This window comes from Gymnodraco acuticeps, unplaced genomic scaffold (assembly GCF_902827175.1).
Source record: "Gymnodraco acuticeps unplaced genomic scaffold, fGymAcu1.1, whole genome shotgun sequence".
Taxonomy (NCBI): domain Eukaryota; kingdom Metazoa; phylum Chordata; class Actinopteri; order Perciformes; family Bathydraconidae; genus Gymnodraco; species Gymnodraco acuticeps.
Genome location: NW_022991632.1, coordinates 2236864 through 2261653, shown reverse-complemented (window position 1 = coordinate 2261653; position 24790 = coordinate 2236864). Strand labels below are relative to the sequence as shown.

The window sequence follows — 24790 nt, the reverse complement described above, 5'->3', positions numbered from 1 at the left end:
GTAAAACTACACTGCCCAGCCAACAGAAAGTAACCACTTTGATTTAACTAGGCCAGTAGGTAAGGACCTTCCACTGGATAATAACTGCAGCGATGTATATGTTTTAGCTGAATACACGTTGTTTTAACCCTAACTGATGCAGTTAGTCACTTCTTTAATGTTTGTTCTTTCTGATGTAAAGTCAAGGTTGTAACTGTATATCAATAATGATATAATTACTTGTTTTTCAAATTTGAAGGAGGGTGAGCAAGCATCTTGATGAACATTCATCATTAACTCCTCCAAAAAAATATAGTTTATTCAATAATAAATGAATATGTGAATCATAACAGTTCTTCACTATATCTGTAAAGCGTCTTTGAGCACCTGTAAAAACGCTAACAAATTAAATCTATTATTATTATTATTATTTATTAACAGTGATTGACAGCTGATAGGAATAATATGATTGTTAATATTATCATATTCATTCAGACAAACATCGATGAGACAGTTAATTAATGTACTTATTGCAGCAGTCTGTATATATTTGGTTCCCCTGCTGGTCTAAGAGTGAGACAAACTCATTCAGTTATTGTTCAGTTAAAATGCATTAAATTACGTCTGCCACCTTATATGTAAGGCTTTACTGATGTGCCACAATAATATCACCTATGTGATTGAGTTAAAATATTAATATTGTGGCTTTCCAAGTTAACATTGATTGTAGGGGTGTAACGGTTCACAAACATTTCGGTTCGGTACGTACCTCGTTTTTAGGTCACGGTTCGGTTCGGTACGTTTTCGGTACAGCAGAAAAAAAATCACAAAACATTAAATATTTTGTTTTTATTATTATTAAACTGACTAATGTATTCAAATAAATACAAAATATAGTAAAATAAACATTAAGGTGCAGCATTTCGATGAACTGAAATAATCTGTATTTGAACTGTACTAGTACCTGAGCAGCCGGCTTGACATTAGGACTGGCTTTTCATTGTATTTTCATGTTGTTCTAAAGAAAGATGAACTTGTCCACATTGCTTGCTGAAATGGCAGATCTGCTGGCACTAACAATGTCTCCTGCTGTGGAGAACACCCTCTCTAGGGACAGAGGTAGCAGACACAGCCAGGTAGCGCTTTGCTAACATGGCAACATAAGGATACTTGGCGTTTGTAATAACTTTGGCTCAGTCTGAACTTTCTGCGAGTGGTGGAGGCTTACATGCAGTGGGAGTTGGGTTTGCACTTCAGTCTTTTTTCTTTTGGTACCGGTGATATTCACGTTCGGTGATGCCTTTTTAAATGAGTGTGATGTATGGCCAGCCGTGTAACCAATGTTAGTTGAACAATGTCGACAAACAGCTTTGGTTCGGTCCACCTGTCTTTGTCCGTCATCCTTGTACGTAACTGCGAAACCAAAATGTTCCCAAACCGGAGACTTCAATGATGCTGGAGGATTTTCAGCTCAACTTTATCTGCGTTCGCCATTTCCTCAAATTACTGACTACATTTGAACGCATCCCTGTGACCAGCTCTCATAGTATGCCTCTCGTCCAATGAAATGACTTGGTCGCTCTATGATATATACCTGAGATTACTTCCAGAAAGTTGTTCTCAATTTTTTACGTTTAACGCTATATTCGTTCGGTACACACGTGTACCGAACCGAAGGGCCCGTACCGGATAATTTCAGTACGGGTACGTGTACCGTTACATCCCTAATTGATTGATATTATTGCGATTTCAATCAGCATATACTTCTGTCGGGATGCCACCCCTCAAAATCTCCTGCCACCCTCTTGCCACCCCATGAATATTTGTCTAGATCCGCCCCTGCTTCACGGCAACTCTGCAGAATCCTATGGGTGACGTCACGGACCCTACGTCCGACGTATGCGGTCTTCGAATGCATCCTCAGGAGGATGCGGCCGCTGAATTGGGACACAGCTAATGTCTATGGTTTGAACGCACCCTTTGTGTCAGGGTGGGCTATTTAAAATGCCAGTGCCCACTGGCTTGATGTTAGCCTGCTGCTAACATTGCTCGATTGCTAACAACACTTCTAAATCAACTTGTTGCTAATGTTGGGTTTCAACTAGATGCTAACATGTTTACACTGACGTCCTGTTTGACTTTGGTGCAGCAATCATTAGACAATAATTCCATCATTTGTGCTGTTTGCTGCCTGAAATGAACATCTCCACTGCAATGTCCTTCTTTAGCTGTGGTCCTAAAACGCCATTTAACACCGGAAGCAGTTTTCCGTCAGCTGTGGGACAATGGAAACTACTCCCAAAGATGTTGTACTGCTGCTTCACGTTACCAAAGTAAGCCCTGCCTTTGTTAACATGCTCAGTGAAGTCTTTGCTGCTGTTTCTCTGCTTGGTTGATTTATGAGTTATGAAACTGCTGGGTTTCGTGTTGTTACCCTGCAAGTGTGTGAGCAGCATGCTACTTTGATATACCTCTGGGCCTACATTTGATGCTCGGGTTGTAGTTTTTCTTTTTGTTTGGCACAGTCAATTACAATGCTTTTTAGATCTTTAGTTGAGCATGATATTGTGTATTGGCTCAAGAAAGGCAAACATGTTTATTCTTACTAAATTCTCATGGTAATCTCACTTAAAAGGTAATCTCGTCTCCATTTTCTCCATAGTAAACTGAAGTACTTCTAGTCAATAGGTTAAAATGACCGCTTTCTTTAGGGTTTCATACTATTACGGCTAACCTCCTGTGCTATGGTTTATGCATCACTCCCTCTTATTCATGTATTGTTTTTATTTCATAAACTGACATTCTATAATCATGCCATTCATTTTTTTTGAAAGTTTATAATGCACTGCCTGTCTTAATCTGCTGCTGCTGCTGTTGTACATCAGGGGGATTGTTAATAGATTAACTCATTTTGGTCCACTAGAAAGTACTTTCTCTTCATGGTCTATTGTGCCCATTGGGAAATTAGCACAGAGCAGCAGGTGCTTGTGGCTAAATTTAAATAAACTTCACATAATGGCAGGTGTTAGGGAAATATTTGTCTCTGCTCTGCTGGTCTATGGTTGTGGACAGTGGCGTTTTTATATGTACAAAAGTGGTGGGGCACAAAAAAATTAGATGTCTATATATAAGCTTCTGCAGTGACGTGCAGTGAGGTTCATGGCTGGTGAGGCACTGGCACTGACTCTTCAGGTTTACACATATTATATTTTGACCTAAATCAAAATATAATATTATTTTCAAAAGCTTTTTTTGTCTGATGCTTCAATTCATTTTAAACAGACAGTTCAACAAAAAGATACCGACATTTTTTAATTTTATCATTAAATATTGAATTGTTCTCTCTGAGTAAGATCCCATTTTCAATAGAATTGCGGTCTTACCTTGACTTGAAGATGAAGTCCATTTGCCTATCCTTCTGGACAAAAATCTCTATTACTTTTTTGTAAAAGTCCTCCTTATCTTCTTGTAGTTTCAAAAGTCTATCATAAATCTAATCGATAGATTTATGATTCGAGCATTTTAAAAGTAGGGTAGACATGTGGATATTATCCGGCTGAACAAAACGTGCATTTATCTAACAGGTACGTTTCCCACAGATCTTATTTTGAGCTATTTTCTAAAATCCGATGGAGAAATCTCATTGCTTTTTTGTCGAGGGAAGCCATGCGCAGCTTACTTCCCGGGTTTTAGGAGGCGTCACTGTAGCTCTCTCGTCTCCTCTTCACACACCACACTTTTCGCGGCACACAGCCAATCAGCTCTGAATTATGTGAGATGACGTATGGTGGGGATGGCAGCTCTATGCCCCTATGGTCATTATTTTTTGCCACACACATTAAATAGGAAAATACTCTGAGCATGCGCAGTGTCGTTTTTACAGTCACCGTTCACTTAGACAGTGAGAGGGAGGGGCATGATCGGGTTTTGTCCCACATGGCTCTAAACAGCTCAATAGGCACACACTGTAGATACTAATTAGAAGAACACAGACTAAAACAGCAATGTACAGACGAATCAGATGATTAAACATGATCTTAAAATATATTTTATATATATATATTAGTTTTTTTTGCATTTTTTTGTAATCATTATATTTAATACTTTCTGCTGACACTAGGTGGGGCTGTGCCCCACCTGCCCCTAATGACCAGTCGCCACTGGTTGTGGAGTAAAGCAGCGTCAAGATGCCAAATAGCAGTTCTGTAAAACTTAGTTTGAACATGATCCATTTGCTGAACGTGTGTTTGCTGAATGAATTCGCATTTCCTTAAACATTTGTGTCATTAATAGGGTTGCGCAATGTCTTGTTTTTTTAAGGCCTGTGTGTGGTCAAAAAGGTAGAACTGAGCAGTACATCTGTTTATTTATTATCATCTCATGCTTCAATATTCAACAATGTTATTGCATATTTTCCTAGTATCTTATAACTCTATTCAATAGCTTTGTGATATGCTGAAAAACAGACACTGATATTCTAATTTATTTTATTTCACTGGGGACTAAAGTGTCAGCTTGATGCCCAGACTGTAATGGTCTTGGGTATTGCTGTGGAAAAGATCATTTACATTGTATAGTCTTTAGTTTATGGGAGTCTTTTCCTTTGTCTAAGCTATATTGAAACATACTGTATGTGAGATTTATAGCTGGAGTCTCCAAGTAACAAATGGTAATGATGTCACTTGGCAAGTATAATAAATCCACTATAAGTTTAGCAGCTTTAGTCAGGTCTATTCCCTGTCCACAAGGAGCTCTTAATTACTGCTGATAGGGTCATAAGGGGCATCTTCTCTTCCAAGAAAAACATTGAAACTATGGACAGATTTTCAACACTTTTCCTAAATAGTCTAGAGAGCAATAATTTCCCAATATATACATATCAACATGTTTCCCATCTTGCTGTACATCATAGATATTAATCATATGATTACAGTGTTTTGAACCAGTCAGACAAGTTTAATGATAATATTCAACTTGTTTAGTATAACACTGACACAACTCTGAATAGTTTTTGACGTGTTACGAATTGTAATGTGGGATTACAACATTTCTCTCTTCTGGCCTGAATGTGAAACATCCGTGTGGACCACACGGTAAGTCTCTCCCTCGGGCCAATTTTAGCTCTGCAATGTTGTCAAATTGAGATGCCCATTTGATATCACTATGATGGCAAGGAATGCTTGCAATGCCACTCCTGTTATTTTTACAGAGTTCAACTGGATCACACATTGTGGGGAACAAAGCAGCACAGATATTTTGACAGATTTTTAAACGGCGGTGAAGTATTATTAATCTACTCTCTGTATACAGTTTAGCTAATTGCTTGACATTTCTTTTCAATATTAAGTCCCCTGATTTTAAGATGTCTAATATTTCAACTGTAGAGGTGTTTGTTATGATAATTATGTTGCTATCTAAGCCCACCATCTGCCAGTCCCTTTTACATTTCTGGAAAATTGACTGAACTTTCAAACATCAACATGGTTGGTTTAATAATTGTTGTCCTCTCCCTGCCATACACTGAATCAGGGCTAAAACAAAAAGGACCATGAAAGCTGTGAGAGAACGGAAGACCTCTAATAGGAGTTGCAGAGGGAGGATCAACAAGGTTTAATATAGAGCCAGTAAGGTATTTTGGGACCTGCATTTCAAAGGTAAAAATACCTCCCTAGACACTATTACAAACTAGGACACCATTGCTCTAAAACAATGATTTAAGAAAAGACATGGAGTTAAAAATGTAGCATCCGGCTGAAATTGACGGTCAAACATTCATAGGATCAGTAAAATATACAAATAACAATTTTTGAAATGTAACAAAAAAACCTCTGAATACTTAAATCCATCAAAGCAATGCCATTAGGAATAGACCTCTCAAAAGGAATTATTTTATTATCGGCAGATTTTCTTTTTTTTAATCAATTAATTGTTTGGTTTTGAAATGTCATAAAATATTGAAAAATATCCATCCAAGTTTCTCAGTTTTTCTTAAAATCCAGTTTCTAATGTCTTTTTTCAGTAAGAAAACAAAAGATATTTAGTTGAATACATACAGGAAATATCTATTTAACGGACTGAAATTGGCATTTAAGAAATACTCTAATGATGAATCCATTATCCATTGGGAATTTCTTGACTTATCAGTTCTACAATCCAAATCTATAAACGGATCAGTGAAGGCCCAGGGGTTTCCCCATGTGTTTTATAGGAATCAAATGTGAAATATACTGATATCGTCAGTGTTGTGCTCTATCACAGTCAGAAGAACTGGGGAATAGAAATATGAACTTTGGAGGTTGGCCCCCACTGTATGTGAACAGCTCTCACCTTTCTAATCTTCAAGAAAAACACAGCCAACAGGCTCTTCATTTACATTAAAAACAGACTCCTTTGTTTGCAATTAACTTTTGACTTGTGAACGTTTGGCACAGTGTGTCATTTGGCCTTGTTCAAAGCACTTAGCTTTGGCTCCCCTCCTCATTACGTGGGCTTGAAAACATTTGTTGATTCTCAGCATCCACAGCTTGTTGTCAGATTCATTTAGATCTATAAACCTCTCTGAGGGTTGTGTCTCCAATGGCCTAGCATGATGTCTGGCTGCGTTACCAGATGTTGAAAAGTCAAATTTGGGGCCTGCCGCTACCTCTCCTCTCTTTCTGCAACTTCTTGGCCCGCTTTCATTAAATACTTCACTTCTCACAAACTAGCCTGAGCCAGTGAATGTGTTCACAAAGGACTGAAGGCCCTGTTGCATACATTTTGCATTGTGAACTTATTCTGTCACAACAAAAGTGGTTGACAGAAAAAACATGCTATGCTTGCAACTGCAACGAAGAGCAAGTGATGATGAGAAAAGCTGAATCGGTTTGAAACAAGACCTCATACAGATATAAGCATAAACAGAAATGTTGTGTTTTCATAGGATGCTTTATAATTAGGATATTCAGCTTTACAGTATGTATCTTGCTGTTCAGTTTTATTAAGGATCTATTACAATTTAGCAGCATATAAATGAACTTTAAATGTATTTTGTAAGGCCTTCTTATTTGAGGGCATAATGTTATCAGCAGCATAAACAGCGGCGGTGTCTGTGGAAGATGGTAATCACAGTGATGCTAATACAAAAGGAGCTCTATACCACCATAATGAACTGATCTTAACTGAACTCATCTTTAAATCTGACATATGTGTCACCATAATCCATTGCTTTAAAAGCTGTCTTGAATTTAGGACAGCATCAATACAAAATGTAAGGAGGTTATTTTTATACAGAAACAAAATAAAGAAGCTGCATCTCATCAAGCATTAAGGAAGATGCCAAAGAACATTTCCACAGCTTTCTGGAGATTGCTGTCGCCAAACAAGAGGCATGAGGGTTGAAAAAAAAATTGAAACAACTACGACCAAGAGAAAATGTAAGTCGGTAAACTTTTGGGTAAAGAGGACTGAGAGTATGCCTGACTGGGGGTTCAGATTGAAAACAGCTGCATGCATGTTGTTTAAGGTTGACATTATATAAGATCTAGGAGCGGCAGTTTCTTCATAATAAATCCGAGTTTGAAGACTAACCAGAGACAAAATCAATACACAGCAGTTTGTGTGGAACTGGATTTCACAGCTTCTGGAAGTCATCAGGTCAAATTAGTTTGTTTTTTTGTTCTCTGATGATCAGGTAAACAGTTGAATTTCCAGTATATGATCTACATAGGCCCTTGTGTTGCAGTAATGTCTTTACAGACAGAGAATACATTTTTTGCTGGATTGACCTAATTAAATGGTATTAGGTATTTACGCATTGCTGTTGTCTGTCTGAAAACCGCCCAAGCACAATTGATTGAAGCTGTTGGCATAGCACTGAAACAAAACCTGAAAACAAAGACAAAGAACCAGAGGTAGAAATAATAAAGTTCACATTAAGGCAAAACAGCCAGAATGTGTTAGACCAATTGCAGACTGTCAAACATGCAAACATTTAACCCTTTTAGAAAACAGTCCAAATGAAGCTTAATTTGTCCTGTCCTTTTTCTCCCCAAAACGTGCTAAATACAGCTCTGCAGCAACTATACGGCCACTTTAACTGATGGACTGAAGTTGTCTCTTGTTTGTCGTTCCTTTCGGTTCACAGTGTGATTGTCTGATCTTGTTCCTTTAGTTAACTTCTTCACCAGCGCCCTCTCCACTCATTAGCAGCAACTGTCTTTTGTATTTTAAATGATTTGTAGCAGAACCATTCCAATATCATTTAAATGATACAAAGACAGTGTTTTTACAATATCTTAAAACATTCCCCCATCTTTCGTTCTGTATCTTTTTCTCTTCAGGTGAAATAGTTGTTATGATCATCAGTATAGCAGTATGTCAAGTTCTCACACATTTTACACATTGTAAAACAAGCAGACAGTATTGTTCATATCACTTCTTTAAACTAGGGTACATTTACAACAGAATAATATGATGTTCTGCCATTTTGTATCAAAGATTCAAAGTTTGTGTTAAAAAAGCTCAACAAATTCTCAGAAACACTATTAAAGCAGCAGACAATCAGGAACTGGGCCTAATTTCCAGTTTAGCATCAAGGTCTGTGAAGTCTCTGCTCCAGGGAGTGTCAGAAGATCAAAAGCAGGAGGCATTACAGTCAGGAAATCCCAATTATATATCCTATAATAAATTGCAGTCATTAGCGTGCAGGTTATTGAGTCAGTGGCGACTTGTGATTGGCCAAGCCTACTCGTTAGGTTATGTCCAGCCAATCGGGTCGCTTGTGGGGTTTGCAGGTGTGAACGTCTACCAAGTCCTCGCAGTCTTGGCACTCCACAGCGCAGCACCACTTGAACTTACACTCGCACTTGGTGACCCGTTTGACTCGCATGGTGTCGTAGCCCCGCCCACAGCACATGACCTCACAGCCGTCTGTGCCTCTCGAGGACTTGTTGCACACTCTGCCTGCTGTGCCCAACGACCCTGTAAGAAAATGGGTATACTTTTTTAAATGCTTGCATAATCAAACCACAAATGTGGTTCAGAACAATGTTGGTCAGTATAGATTATGCCCCTTATTAGCCCACCATACGTTGTAAAAACCTTTTTCGGGGCTGACATTTTACATCAATTTAAAAATGAGTACATTTAAAAATAAAAAAAAGACATGCTTATTAAGCTGCTTAAAAGTAGGGTAGGTAAGAATGGAGAAACCAGCTCGAGTGTGCTAGCATTTGAAAGTACACAACCGGAACAAATCTGCCCCTTCCTTCAGACTTCCTTACAGAGCCCCTCCTCCAACACACACGAACGCGCACATGACCAATGAGGGCACGAGATAAGTTTGTGCACAGATGGAAGGCTGACAGGCAGGTAGGCCATCCAGTTATTTTAGCCGGGCCGGATGAATTTGTTTTATGTATTTATTGTCAAAGCATTTCATATATTCATTGCTATCGGGATGTTAAGAGCATTCCATGGAATATAACAAAAAGTGTTTCTGAAGTGAATTACCTACCCTACCTTTAATAACCGTGTGCTGCTAGGTTCAGTACTACGGTTTAATTATATGAGCTTTTTGCTGAATACTGATTCATGGCACTGCCATAATAAAGTTGGAAATAAGGTTTATGATATTTGTGGTTATCCTTTATACAATTGTATATCATTAGTATTGTAGTCATGAGACAACACTTTGATCAAACAGTGAAACTATTTTTCTTCTTGTATTTACTATTTATGACTTGCACTATATTTGTCTGTTTATCTGTGTTTTGTGTTGCACTGTTGGAGAAGCATGTGGCACAAGATTTGCATCGACATAACTACACTGTAGCTATGTTCGTTTGACAAATAAAGAACCTTGAACCTTGAAGATTTTAGTGTTGCAGGTTTTGAGGTTAACATATCAGCCTGAATTCAGTCAGTTTAAAATCACACGCATTTCTATTTTATACAAATATATGCTCATCTTTCATTTTATAGACCAAACTATTAATTGATGTGTGTAAAATATTATGCAGATTCATCGATAAGGAAAATAATCTTTAGTTACAATTACAATTTGAGCCAATGATACAAATGTGTGCAGCTTTAAAGGCATTAGAAACCTCTTTTTGAAGTGTAAACGATATGTATCTTTTATATTGCACATACAGTAACTCTAGTCACTCTTCTTCTCTTTCATGGGTTATTATCAGATCAACTTTGAGTTGCTAATGTTGGCAGGTGACCACCTCTCAACACTCTATTTTTCCAAAACAAAACATTATGATTCCCACACTGTTCTGCAGAGTATTGGCTTACAGGCAGACACACTGACAGAATAGTCTCACAAACACAAAGGTGTCCATGTACTCAGGTGTAAAATGTAAGCCTAGGATCAGATGCCAAATCTAATAACAGAGTCTCCCTGAAGTAAAGGAAAAAAGATAAGAGGAGATATTCCCCTCAGGCTCTGGGGAGTGGAGCCTAATACTGACCAAAAGAAGGATTTGAAAAATAACCCTGCATGTATCCTAAGGCTATGAATTCCTATACAATGGAGATTAGTAAGAAGGAGGGTCATAAACTTCTTTTAAGATCACCTTTTAACAAGGAAAGAGGGCACTTCCTTTGAGTGAACACACCTACATTACTCCTTGGTTGTCAAGCTGCAAACAAACCAACAGCAGGGAGGAGCGGGAGAATCTGGAAGTACCATATGCACAACGCTATCTTACCTAACCTATTAACAGTAAGCTAGTGAACTCCTTCACGCTCTGTTGAAGGGGAGTGGAGGAGAGACACAGAGCTTAACAAGGTAAAGCAAACTCTGAGAATTAAAGGAGATGTTAAAGGTCAAATCATTGAACGTTAAGCTGAGAAGGAATGCAAACCTTCAGTAGGTATTAAAGCAGATTTTCAGGAAGAACCACTTGTCTCATTACAAAACATTTAATTGTACAATGTTTTGCTGATGTAATACCTCTATAAAAAATAGGTGTATGTATTAATTAAGAAATAATCAACACACTTGGAATGTCACTATCACTAAGTTGTTTTGACCCCATGTCCAAGTACTTTTTAATATTGCTTTTTTTTTGGTAAAACAAGTCCAATTGCCTTTGTTTTAGCTGATACCGATTCATTTAAATATGCCAGGATCCCCCTTAGGTATGATCCTTAGGTGGAATTTGGTGATATTGGCTTATTGCACATTCGTATTGGCATGTATATATTTGCGGAAAAAGGGAAAAATCAATCATTTTAGAAATGGTGAAATAACAGTTTTTCCTCCAGAGAGCACTGACAAGTTTTTTGTTTTTTTTACTTAAAAGTGCGGTAGGTAATTTTGGAGAAACCAGCTCGAGTACGCTAGAATTTGAAAATACACAGCCGTAAAAAATCTGACACTTCCTTACAGAGCCCCTCCTCCAACACACACGAACGCGCACACGACTAATGAGGGCACGAGATAAGTTTGTGCACAGATGGAGCGGGTGGCGCAGTGGTCTGTGCATCCGATCATCAGATCAAGGGGGAGTGCTGGGGAACTCCAGTTCGAAACCCGCTCCTGCCGCCACTGCGTCAGGCCGTTGTGTCCTTGGGCAAGACACTTCACCCGAATTTGCTCCTGTGGGTAATGTCCACAGTACATGTATAATACCAATGTGTACCTGTAAAAGCGCCTCGATGTCTTCGAGGCGTGAAGATGGACGGTGTGGCGCAGTGCGCTGTGCAATGATCATCAGATCAAGGGGTGAAACCCGCCGCTGCTGCGTCTGTAAAGCCGGTGTGTCCTTGGGCAAGACACTTTACCTAAACTTGCTCCTGTGGGTATTGTCCACAGTATCTGACCATTGCATGTATCATATATGTGTAATGTGTGTATATGTAAAGCGCTTGGAGTCATTGATAAAGCGCTATAATAAATGTAAGGAATTATTAATTATTATTAGATGGAAGGCTGACAGGCAGGTAGGCCATCCAGTTATTTTAGCCGGGCCGGCTCAGATGATTGGTCGTGCTTTTTACAGTACCACGGCTTCCACAGATGACATGTTTTATGGATTTTTTGTCAAAGCACTTAAGATATTCATTGCTATCGGGATGTTAAGAGCATTCCATGCAATATAACAAAAAGTGTATCTCGAGCCGGTTTCTCAAACTTACCTACCCCACCTTTAAGCATGGTTACAAATGAAGGAATGCAGGGGAAGATATGTCTGACTCTTTAAAAGTAATGTTGAAGTGAAACTGAGCTATAAATGTGTCTATATACATTTACAGACCACATCATATCATATTATTTTTTCTATGTGCAAGTATCAAACATATTACACTTTGCAAAGAGCTCCTCATTAGTCCCCCTTTTTCACCTAAACAACCATAGTCTCAACCTACTTCTTCATTCACTCCTTCACTCACCTGCGGGGCGGTCCGTGAGACAGTAATCTGGTGAGTTCTCGACGTAAACCAACTCATTCTTGGTGCTTCCCTTGAAGTCCTTGTCAGCCACCATGAAGCCCGTCCCATCCTGGTTCATGGTCACCTCGATGGCTGTGTTGTACTTCTTGCGCAGGTAGTCCCCAGTTCGCCTGAAGTCAGCCATGGCCAGCCAGCAGGTCCTCAGAGAACAGGAGCCACTGACCCCGTGACACTTGCACTCCAGCTTCATAAAGCGCTTCACTGCCTGGAGCAGAGGTCAGAGGTGACAGGGTGTTAATCCTAAAATGCTGCCGGTGGCCTGATGAAGGTGTGATCAGTCCTGCGTCACTGTGACTGGAGTTTAATTTAAGTTAAGTTAAGTTCCTTCAGAGATCTGATGAAATATCTGTCTTGTCTGGGTTTAACTAAAACTTCTGATAAAGCTATTCACACTTTATGCTGTTGGGATATTTGATCTCACTTTGTTGCCCGTGCCATTGCCTGTACAAAACCCCAGATCATTATTATACTCTTGTTCTATTAAATGTCAGATCTTTAACTTTAAGCATACACTCAAAATCTTTGTAGGACTACGTAAATTAAAAGTTCCCTAATGGTGTTTATTTGTTTATAGTGCGATATTCATGATTGTAATATATGTTGTGAAAGGGAATTTACTAGAAATGTGTTTAAGATTGGATCTTCTAGCTGAAATGCTCATTCAACGGAAATCTAAGCAGCAACATTGTTAATTAACGTTACTGCCCATATTCAAGCATAACTAAATTAAATGATATCCTTCGGCATTTGCAATACAGATAAAGCTTTCTTTCTTTAAGGCTTATTGGACAAAAACAAATAAAGAGACAATATGTACATCATGGTTTTAGAGACAAAGATAAATCAATGAAATTATAAATAAATGGCAGTAATTATTATAGACACATGCATTTCCAAACATTTGGTCTACCGATGCTGTAAAATGAATTATCTTTTCGATTTACACACGGCATCTAGTGCACGTCTGTCCGTCCTGGGAGAGGGATCCCTCCTCTGTTGCTCTCCCTGAGGTTTCTCCCATTTTCCCCATTAAACTGTGGGTTTTCTCCGGAAGTTTTTCTTTGTACGATGTGAGGGTCTAAGGACAGAGTGTGTCGTATTGTCATACTGATATTCTGTACAAACTGTGAAGTCCACTGAGACAAATGTAACATTTGTGATATTGGGCTATATAAATAAACATTGATTGATTGATTGACTTTATGTAAAATCACCTGTTGGGAAAGCCTATCTTTTCCCTATCCAGTTAAATAAATGTCTGGCAAATAAATGTGTTATCATATTAATGCAAAAATCAAGAACATATAGCTTTCATATGTAACTCTTCTGGAAACTCTTGAATAAGCTAAGAAAATGCTAGAATATTGAAGATATCAAAAATGGATTTTCATGCTGAAGTTTGATTTGCAAGACTGATTACAATGGTTTACCTAACTTAAGTATTAAAGGGATGTCTAATGGGATACTTGATAGATACCATTTAAACCACTTACATTACCCAAGCCTATTTGAGCGTTTTCCTGAAAATAATTGATGGTGTCCATCCAATATAAGGAGGTGAGATATGGTGAAATGTGCTCTTGTCTCTCATAAGGCGCGTTCACACCGCAGTACTTTAGTTCCGATATAGTTCCGAAATGTCGCGTTCACACCAATAAAATGTGTTCATGAGAACTTTTTTACCCCCTTTTCCGTCCCTGTTAGAGAGCAGGTACTTTCGTGGGAGAAAAAGGTTCCTATGTCTGATTGGCTGGGCGGAATGCAAACCACGGCCCGTAAAACTCCCAAAAAGTTTTGTGAAGCCGCCATTTTATTATCCTCGCATTATTAGCAATAGCATTACCCCAGCGCAGAAACGCAGAGAGACTAACTTGTGGCAACACAAAAGAGGTGGAGATGAGGAGGTGTCGGCGTTCTGCCAATTTAATCGGAAGGCCAGTCCCCAACTCCGGGGACTTCCGGCCGGGGACTTCGGGTGGCAGTATACGCCGTGAAGTTGTTTGCGGCCTGCCAGTAAACCCAAAGCAGAAGAAGAAGAAGTGACGTCAGCGGCTTCATTTACCTAATCCTCCCCTAGGGACTTATTCCGGTGTGAACGCGATCTGTACTTAGTTCATGAGAACTAAAGAGTTCTCATGAACTAAGTTCTGATTAACCTTTGTGGGAAAAGTACTGCGGTGTGAAAGTGCCTATTGTAACTTATAGTCAAACACATGTTTAAAGTCTAGAAATACGTCTCTCAACTTCAAAACAGTGGCTAAGCTCACTCTAAGCTGCTGCTCACCATACGACCGCAGCGGTTGTTGTGCAGGTTCATCAGCGCACGAGCGTCTTTCACCATCCTCTCTCGAGCGTCTACGAAAGCCTTGGCAAATTTGATGCCGTAGTTGATGTTGTCGCTGCATCCACCCCAGTCGAAGTTGCCCCTGTCATCGCTGGCTTGCCCCCGCTTCTGGCCGTCGCAGTTGCAGATCTTTAGCTCCCCCTGGCTGCAGGCCCTGGTAATGGCGTAGACCACTCCCGCCGAAGAGATTGCGTACACAAACGCTGCCTCACGGCTGCCTGGGTGAGCAAAAAAGAGAAATCGTGAAGTTAAAAGCTTTAGAAAATAGTTTAATATGTTTAATGGAAGATTGTTTGCAGATTTTTGTAATACTCTCTATTTGATGTGTGTTCAAAACTTCTCGGAAACGCCATGACTGGTTTCGTCTCTCTCTCTTTGGTAAGATTCAAGCTATTCTTTTTGTGCCCAGGTTCAAGGTGTTACTGATGAGTACAGTAGCCTTGGTCTAATATATTCCAGACAGCAGGAGCTCAGAAACCAGTCCATTTATGGTGGATGGACCAGCAGCATGTCAACTATAACATCACAGTCGACTCTACTTTCACCTTTTATTTTGCACAGATGGCATCTTTCTCAGTCACTGGGCTGTGTTTTCATTTCAGACAAGAGGAGATTTTTGGGGGTTATTTGGTCTGGCTTTCCCACCCACCTCCTGCTCTCATTCCTACTCACGCAATGAAGCAGAACACAGGCGATATGTCAGGGAGTAAAGCTTTGTCTGGCTGCCAGAAACATCTACCCAAATATTTACATCTCCTATTACTGTTTATACATCCCCAGTGTGGATCTCTCGATCTGCTACTTGTTTTTCGGGAAACCGTTCACTTTCCCAATCTTCTCTCATTCCAGGGAAGGTAAAACACGCACAGCAATTTCTCTTTCTGTTTGTATTCTAGGGAAAAGTTGAATTAATAAGATCCCTATTAATTCTCTGCTTATCTTGTAACAGCGGAGACATTTACGAGGATGATTAACTGGAGTGTCACTGACATACACAAACACTGTCACGCACATACAAAGAACCACACAGATAGAAATCCCATTCAAACATTTGCAGACTCACTTCGCAGCATCACCCTGCCAAACACCGTGTGGTCTCGGTCTAGCGTGCTGCAGTTCCAGCGGTGGTTCCTGAACTGGTGCTGGCACTCTTTGATCCACTCTTTGGCTCCCTCTCCGATGGACTGCATCAGGTCTGGGTGCCGCTGGCAGAGCTGCCGCTGCTTGTTCACCAGGCCGGGAATGTTGTCGCAGATCACTCGAGCACCTAGCGCCCCAATGTACCTGCAGACACATAATAATTCACAATGAGTTCAAGCGGTAGGGTTAGAGTCACACACAATGTTTGTTTGTCATATTAGCCTGTACTAAATGGTATAGTCTTATCTTCTGTCTCAAGTTTGAGAAAAATACATTAAGACATAAAAATAATGTTTTCATTGTTTTCTCAGATGGGTCTTATGACGTATACCGCTGCTGCCAATAGAGTGGTGCAGGGATGACGTATTTACCCGGAAATAAGCTGCGCATGGGTTCCATGGATGTATAATAAGAACTGGATACAGCGTGGGAGGCGGGGCCTTGTTCATTCCTATGAGAGTTACTCAGTAGCGTATGAAGACAAAATGGCCCAACTTTTGAGAGAGCGAAATGTCACGAAAGTAATCATATAATCCGTTCTTATTGTGCATCCATGGGTAAAGGTAAAACTCATGTAGTACTGAACACGTCACATGAACGTGCGGGGCGGCGCGGTCCCGTGGGTTAGATCCGTGTTCATATAGCAGAGGAAAATAACTCTCAGACTAACGTTATTAGCACATTTTACAACTTGAGGACCGCATTTTTTTAATAAGGGCTATACAAATGTTCATACTGGGTAGTTTAAAAAAAAAATATCCAACGATTTACAGACGTCTCTTTCCCAATGTTAGTCAATGGGGAAAAAGTATTTCCGGGCCCAGCGACTGATACGGAAGTGTAGTACCGCCGTTTGGCCACAACGAATATTTTCCTCAGAGTCCGGTGCACTTCATGGGGGCTTGATGGGTTCCCTCGACAAAAAAGCAATGGGATTTCTCCATAGGATTTTGGAAAATAGCTCGAAACAAGGTCAGTGGAAAACAAACCTGTTCGATAAATGCACGTTTTGTTCAGCCGGATAATCTCCACATGTCTACGCTACTTTTATAATTTTCAAATCATAAATCGAATCGCCAACAGCAAAATGCTAACATTATGCTATAAACGAACTACAGCCGAGTACAGCAGGGTAGCACGACTTCAACGTCACGCCAACTTAAGATCGATATTCAAAAATACAGATTCAAAATGGTACAAGTTTTTTGTTTTAACAGTTTGCAAGAGCGCAGGTGCCTGCTTTCAAGCAGAACAGGGAAAACTTAGCGGGAGTGTTTACTGTTCGGCATAATGACGTACAATGTCCTCGACAACTTCTGTAGTCCTATTCAGCCACTTGTTAACAACTATCGTTTTTCAGACACGTAAACTCTTAAAAAATCCCCAGTGGGGGTCACTGCTGATGTATTTAATGTCGTAGAACAAAACGTGATCCGTCTCTTAAATGTGTGTCAACCACCATAGACCTTATTTCCAGCTATTTTCCGAAATCCTATGGAGAAATCCCATTGACTCTGAGATGAAGGAACCGGTAGTGGTAAAATGCTAACTCACTTCTGGGTTTTAGGACTCGTCACTGCACCACTCTATAGATAGTCTTAATAAGCTACATGTATGCGTTGAAGTGGTACATTAACGTTAAGTAAATCCAAATCCAAATAGTTTTCCTCATTTTAAATAGCTAAATAAATGTCATTTATTTTAATATATGATTTAATGTAAGTGTTACAGTCAGCGATTATGTTATTTCAGCCATTTCTCAACGGTTTGTTGACTTTTCTGTAGTTCTTTAGACCATTTGAATCTGCTAGATATTCCTGATATCTACAACTTCTTGGTTGGGACTAGTTGCACTAAGTGGCACTTGCTGACTTTTCTAACTTTGGTTTCTGTAGTTACCAAGGCAAATACAATGTGTTGGGGAGATCGGCAGTCACGGTAGGAGGATTTTGTTATTTTTGAACAGAGATTGTAAATTGTTCCCAATCTTTATGCTAAGCTAGTTTAGCCTTCAGCTGTTCATAGGTTTATATTTAGTGTACAGAAAAGAGAGCCATATCAATCTTCAAATCAAACTATTAGCAAGAAGCGAATAACGGTATCTCTCAAAATGTCCAACTCTTTCAAACGAGATTAGCATTAGCATTGAACTCCTACTAGCATGCCTATTTTTTCACATCCTACCCCTCTCTATACTTGAGACTCAGATATTCAAGACAGAAGAGATTATTAAATTCCTCCCGTTCAATGAAAACCTCTCTCCCTGTGACAGGCTTTAGCTTCCTGCTCTATTCAGACATAATCCCTTACTTTTGTAGCAACTCTTAAAAGGTTGGATCACATGCTGGTGATACTGTGACACTGGGGGGGCTCTTATCAACAGGACATGAGGACAGTCATCTACAGTGCAAGTGACCGCTCAGGCCTTTCCCTCCCAACCACACAGATGAACCATATGCAGACACCCCCACCCGCCCCCAACCTCCCTCTCTAAGCCTGCACGCTCCACTCTCCATCCGGATATCATTATAGTCCTTAATCGCAGCCACATTTGTGTCGCCTGGCCACCGAGACAGAAACGGACGTAGCAGGCAGTTTCCACTCCTGTTATGGCTGTCCCATGCCCGTTTCACTACGACTATCTGCTTGAGCAGTAAAGCAGAGCAGAAGCACTACTTGTGTTTATTGTGTGTTGTACACATCGGCTGTGCCAAAAGACCCCTGACTGTCTCCAAGAGGACACACACATAGAAGGGAAGAGGGAAGGGGGTCCTGTACAGCAAGACACATGGTTCTCATCTAAATTATCTCAATGGTTAAAAATAGGACCCAACAATGAGAAGCTGGATTAAATAAGTATTAAAGACAAAGCTTATTTTCGTTCAAAGTGTTTCTTCGTCTTTCTCTCTCTCTGGAATGTCTAAGTTATTTAATCGTAGTTTTTTTCACAATGTATTTGCATAAGATAGAATTACACAATGGAAAATAGGATAACATATGCTTTCCGCTCTCTTGGGAAATTACCATTAATAACTCTATTTACAAAGGGTGCATGTTTAATCTAAACCCGTCTGTAAATCAGAAGCTGATTGGTATGTGGTGCAGGGCCATAATTCAAACATAAAGGAAGAACATGTACAAATGTGTACTGCTTCAATGTGGTTGGTTTGATATAAAGTACACATCAAATATAATTTGAAAAGTGTGTCCTGAGACGTGAGAACAACTATTTCAGGTGGGTGGGATAAGGAGGGGGGGGGGGCTACTTTTTTTTTTCCTCCTCTGAGACTTTAAAACCTCAAGAGCAAATCATCAAGGGGCATTTATTCATGCACCAGCGCCTGCACCTGCCACTTGCTCTGGGCAAGATTGATGGATAGGGGAGATTCCCCCCAATACCATTAATCTTCATAAACACACACACACACACACACACACACACACACACACACACACACACACACTTTGCTGCACTGAAGATTTCACTTTGCAATGATATTTAAAAGAAATAATTAAATGACATCAGCAACAAAAAAATCCCCTTGCAGATGAAAGCGTTGCATTTGATCCTTTTATTGGACTACACAAGTATTTTTTTGGAGGTTTGTTTGCAAGAAAAAACAACTGAATCCTTTTTAATGACAGAAATAAAAACACTGTTTTAAAATAATCTAAAAAAGTTAGGTGCACACCCCCTTTTTGTCTTTCAATGTTTTTTTTCATTTAACTGACAAAAAAAATAATGGATAAACTTGAAAGTAGCCTATATTTATGAATTTGGTTAGACATTTTGCATTATGACCTTTTTGTATCTATAACGTTTCTCAGGTTATTAGTTTTACATACTTTTATCAGATAAGTGTATGTAATCTAACACATGGTTGTTATTAAACTCATCTCAGTATCAGCAATATAAAAGTCAGAAATCTCACTCACCACCACGATGAATCCACCCTCGGTGTGAATATGAGCAGCAGGAAAATAAATATGAAGTGTATTTTAGAAATAGGTTTGGAGTGATGTTGGACTTTTGTCCCATGTCTGATCCTCATAGTCCTGCTGCTGTCTGATAAACTCCGAGATTTCGTCAGACAAAACATGTTTCTTCCTTTCATTTGTTGGCAAAAGCTGCACAACCAGGTGTGAAAGTCCTTGATTGTTTGCCGTCCATCATCGGGAAAATAAAAAAACCGTCACAAGGAGGGACAGTGTTTTATACTCCACCAATTACTATTTAATAATGCCAAATATGTTTTCTGTCAGTACATCCATAATCTTCATTGGCGTTGGGAATTCTAATTAATAAACGAGCAGAATAATCCTTCGTTTCACATGTCTCTGAAAGTCATACATTCATCTTTTTGACTCAGTCGTACCGAATTTAATGCCCCAAATCTTCAGACAAGTACAGAATCCGATGCTGTAACACAGAAGCAAAATCCGTAAAAGTCGCTTAAAATTAGATCCAAGTCGATTGAAAGACCAATTTCTGAGGATGCCACAGACATTGTGCGCACCTTCCCTCCTGTAGTCCGGAATGAAGATGCGCACCGAAACACGCAGCGCTCCGCTCCAGTGCGTAAGCTGTCTGCGACCCGCTACCTCCCCCCAACCCCCACCCCTTTGTCTGCAAATTACAAGTAGCGGTATGTAGACCAACAGACAGCAGTATGGGAGATGTTTATATTTAGTTTGATGGAAAAATATCCCTGACTGTAATGTCGAGGGTTAAAAACCAAGGCATCCAACTTGTTGCCACTTTAGAACAACAGCACGATGGACCATAATAATACAGTATGCCAGCACACACCTATCATTTTATTAAATTATGCAATATTTCCCTATAGGGACTTGTTTTCCATGGATTATACCTTAGCATTTTGTACAGTTCACTGGCTGTTTTCTACAAAGTCAACCTTTTTTGTTTTTCAGTATCATAAAGAAAAGTGTTGTAACACCAAACACAATGCTGTGCAACTCAACCAAAAAGCCTCCTATGACATGCCATGTTAAGTAAAATATTTATTTGCAGAGATTCTTATTATTGGTTTTGATTTACGTATTGGAACCAAATGATTGTGTTTTCAATTGATAATAATAATAATAATAATAATAATAATAAGGGAAGTCTTTCCTGATGCGTTTTGCTCAGAGGAGAAGGTTTTGCTTGGGAACCCGCAGCTATGAGGGGTCAAGCTTTCCTACTTTGACACATCATTAAATAGGAACTTGGTGTCTCCATAGAGATGGGTAATCCTTCCCAGGGGGCATTTTAGACATTCTTTCATATGCCTGGTTCAGTGTAATGCAATGCTCTTGCAGATTTGAATGCATGAAAGGATCTTTACTGTTTGGAATCTCTTAACCAGAGATGTCTAAGATTTGAACTGGTTCAAGAAACACATTCAAGGCACTTCGACAATTTAATTGCAAATGTGGAGAGGTTTCGATCAGAGAATTCCATTTGTTTCATGAAATTTGACAGCACCCATCCTTAGACCCTTTTGTTTAGGACAGAAAAACTGCCAAGGAAACTGGAAACATAGGGAAAAAGTTACTGCTGACGATGGAGACATGCATCAGTCATGACATATTTGTATTTTTGAAATACTTATTGCCATACAACAAAAAGGACATTTTAATTGTGCACAGACCCTATTGCATAATTGTTGAATGAGACTTAAATTTTACATGTCTTCTAAACCACATTCCACCGATGCAATGAGCCCTTTGCAGGATGAAATGTGTATCTAGGAAAACTTCAAGCAACTTCCAGGAACCACAAAACCACCTTTCTAAAACAAAGGCCTGGAAAAAGCACAAACACACAAGAGGAAAACATCTCAAATATCCCATTCACACAGAGGATAAGATACAAGAGTTTAGGCTGAAGCAAAGTCCAGATCAAAGATGTCTGGACTGAGGCCCCAAGTCCTGAAAGCTGAGAGGCACATACTGTACAGAAGATGTCAAAATGGAGACAACATAAGTACAGCATGTCATTTAAATATCCTCATGTTATTATTGAGGGTAGTCAAGGAATGAGAACATATTTTGGCCTTGTAATGCATTTGTGTCCCATCCCGTGCTTTGGTCACTTTATTGAGGAGACCACACCACATACAGTAGAAGTGGCCCCCTACCTTTCCATAGGGGTCTTTTGAAATGGCTTACAGTTCACAGCATGGGTTTTACTCTTTGGTTTTTCCAAGTTTGGTATGGGGCCCGATATAGTCCTTTTCTGAAAATGATTTATATGTTCTAAAATGATGCCTTCATGCCATACGACTGAGGGTACGAGAGTAAATATCTCCCCCCCTCCCCTCCCCATCTCCAAACACTTGAACCTCTCATGTAATGCCAGCGGAGTGCATGTTTGTAGTTCAGCTCACATCAACAGTCCCGATCCAGAAACAGGTTTGTCTCATTCAGCCAATGTGGAAACATATCACCCACCTCAAGGACACGTCTGGCTTTCATCCCTGCGACTTCAGTGAGACACTTGGTGCTTTGGCTTTCCAGCAGGTATAGGGAGACGCTGACAAGACACTATGTGCATACAGCGTGTGTGTGTGTGTAAGGTCATTTAATCAGTGACATTCAGGGGTGTTAGACCTAATGTAAAGGTCATTAACAATGTAGCTGGCTAAAAATACCGTGGCACAGACAAAGAATGTAATCATTCATCTTTAGGATTTCCCAATCACACATTTTCTTACAAAGAATAGGTTTTTTATTTGAAAATAAATAATAACATATACATCTGTGTAGTTTGCAATCAACATAAGCTTCATACCTGTGTCATTTCTGTTACTGGAACTTCTCCCCTTTGTATTCCACACACACACACACACACACACACACACACACACACGCACGTGCACACACACACACACACATACAGCCCAGCTGTTTGTCCTTCAGTTATGTCATATCTGGATTTGGAGCAACACGCAGTTCCTCATTACATGTGACCCTGTCTTTCTTTACCGCAGGACAAGCTATGGATTTTACAGTGACAACTCTATAACAAATTGCTTTACAGGGAGCAGGTGATGGTAGCGATAACACTCGTCATCCGGCCCTCCCTCTCCTTCTGTCTCGCTTTGAGCCAGCTCCAGCTGTGGTCTTTAAGAGGCTCAGTGTGGGGGCCCGAGATCCTATTCTAGACCCGTCTCATGGCCTGGGCTAATTTTGGATGGAAAAGAGGGGACAAGAGGGAGAAAAAAAGAGCGCAAGAGGATAAGAAAGAGATCGAACCATTACGAGGCACACACACAGAGGAGCGCTCAGATGACAGTGATGTGGGACCAGTGCAGAGACGGCAGCCGTCACTTATTCTGACAAGAAAATTGACAAGTTGACGTGCTGCAATTTGCTTTTGTTCAACATGTCTGAAACGAGAAGGTCGTAAATGTGTGGTTAAACTCATGACAGGCTACGTGCTCCCTCCTTGACCTCGGTTTTGTCATCTCATTCTCACAACATGACACTACAGCTATGTCACCATGTGTCTTATTATGTGTCTGCTTTTGCGCACCACAGTCATAAAGTACAACACTTACCAGATCTGCCCAGGAAGGACATGTGGTGGCTGCAGCTATCATTCTCAAGTTCAAGTTTATTTATACGTATAGTGCTTTTTCACAAGCATGTCTCACGCAACCTTACAGAGAAAATATCGAACAAATCCACATCAGAACAAATTGCAATAACATAAAAAAATCTGAATTGTCCTTTCCAGGAAAAGGAAAAAACAGATCCAACTTTCTGAGGTCGGCCACTTAAAAAGATTTGGAATCTACTGTTCTGAGATTTCTTTTAGGGGAAAAGTTAATTATTACCTCTCGTCATGTGGAATCCTAACAGAAGGAGAGGCAAGTTTCAGTTTGGGTCAAAACCGTAGCTTGTTTGAAAAAGGCAACATTTTGTAGTCAAGCAACCTTAATCCTCTAAAAGCAAGAGTTTGAATGAAGCCAGTGTTGGAGTTAAAGCATCCACATTTTGAACGAGGCATAAACACTACTCAAACAAAGGAAAAAAAGGAAAGCAAAAACCAGAATGTGTACTGTACAAGCTCTCATTTACTATTAGGTTTTCTCAACACAACAATCATACAAGCTTTTCAAAATCCAGACCATCATGTTGTCTGCTCAGCGTTGTGGATTGTCTCCCAGAAGCAGAGTACAGTGAACATCTATGCTGGCAGTGACAGCAGCGAGGATGTGGCCCTCACAGCTCAGCGACCTGAGCTGTGTTTATGGTGGTCGGGAAGGATGGGGCTCAGCTGGAGAACCAGGCGTGCCTGTGCTGGAATTGGGATGCGGCCCTGCTGTCCTACACTGGAATGTTAATTAGGTGAGCCGAGTTGAGAAGAGGTGACCCGTCCCACTAACCAGCCAACCCTTCCCCAACAACCAAGAGGGGATTTAGTGTGTCGGAGGTCCCAGTCACTGTGTGCCCTGCATGTATCTGGTATAGCATGATGTCAGGCCACCTTGACTGATTGAACATCTGTGTGTGTGAGAGAGGGGGACAAAGTCACTATATCGGGGACATTATAGAACACAGAAAATATATTTCTCGAGTAAGACATGTATTTCTGTTTTTCTTTTATGCACTTTCCCAATTCCAAACTTACTGTAACACCACTGCCCAATTTCTCTCCTAAGTTGCATCACTTTAACAACATACCACTAGAACACTGTTTATAGTTGAAGTAAACCAGGGTGCAACATAACAAACAGTTCAGTACACTTAAGGGTTTCACAACTTATCTTCACAACCAAGCACCAGCAAGATTGATATATATTCCTTTCAGCATCAAAATCTAGTCAGAGACCACATTCACACAAAAAAGAAATATAAAACATACCGAAA

The 24790-nt window shown here is 40.0% G+C and overlaps 2 protein-coding genes across 2 annotated transcripts in view; one reads left to right on the top strand and one right to left on the bottom strand.

Annotated features, from left to right (window-relative positions):
* Positions 1 to 2282: 2282 nt before the first annotated feature.
* The window catches only part of LOC117534174 (potassium voltage-gated channel subfamily D member 3-like), a 176671-nt gene continuing 154163 nt past the window's right edge, over positions 2283 to 24790 (top strand). Inside the window, 1 exon segment of the mRNA XM_034198301.1 lies at positions 2283 to 2312. Within this exon segment, the coding sequence (XP_034054192.1) occupies positions 2284 to 2312 (29 nt within the window). The 5' untranslated portion in view covers position 2283.
* On the bottom strand, positions 5712 to 20433 carry LOC117534176 (protein Wnt-2b-A-like). Its single transcript, XM_034198303.1, has 5 exons — positions 19847 to 20433; positions 15834 to 16054; positions 14711 to 14988; positions 12367 to 12631; positions 5712 to 8940 (listed from the first exon to the last, which is right to left on the bottom strand). Exons 1-5 carry the CDS (start codon positions 20023 to 20025, stop codon positions 8711 to 8713), a joined length of 1173 nt encoding a protein of 390 aa, XP_034054194.1. The 5' UTR covers positions 20026 to 20433; the 3' UTR covers positions 5712 to 8710.

Coding starts and splice junctions, on each gene's coding strand:
- LOC117534176 (XM_034198303.1), bottom strand. CDS start 20,025: ATGAAAGGAAGAAACATGTTTTGTCTGACGAAATCTCGGAGTTTATCA. Junction 14,989..15,833: donor TGGCAGGGTGATGCTGCGAA/GTGAGTCTGCAA, acceptor TTGCTCACCCAG/GCAGCCGTGAGGCAGCGTTT. Junction 12,632..14,710: donor ACAACCGCTGCGGTCGTATG/GTGAGCAGCAGC, acceptor CCTCTGCTCCAG/GCAGTGAAGCGCTTTATGAA.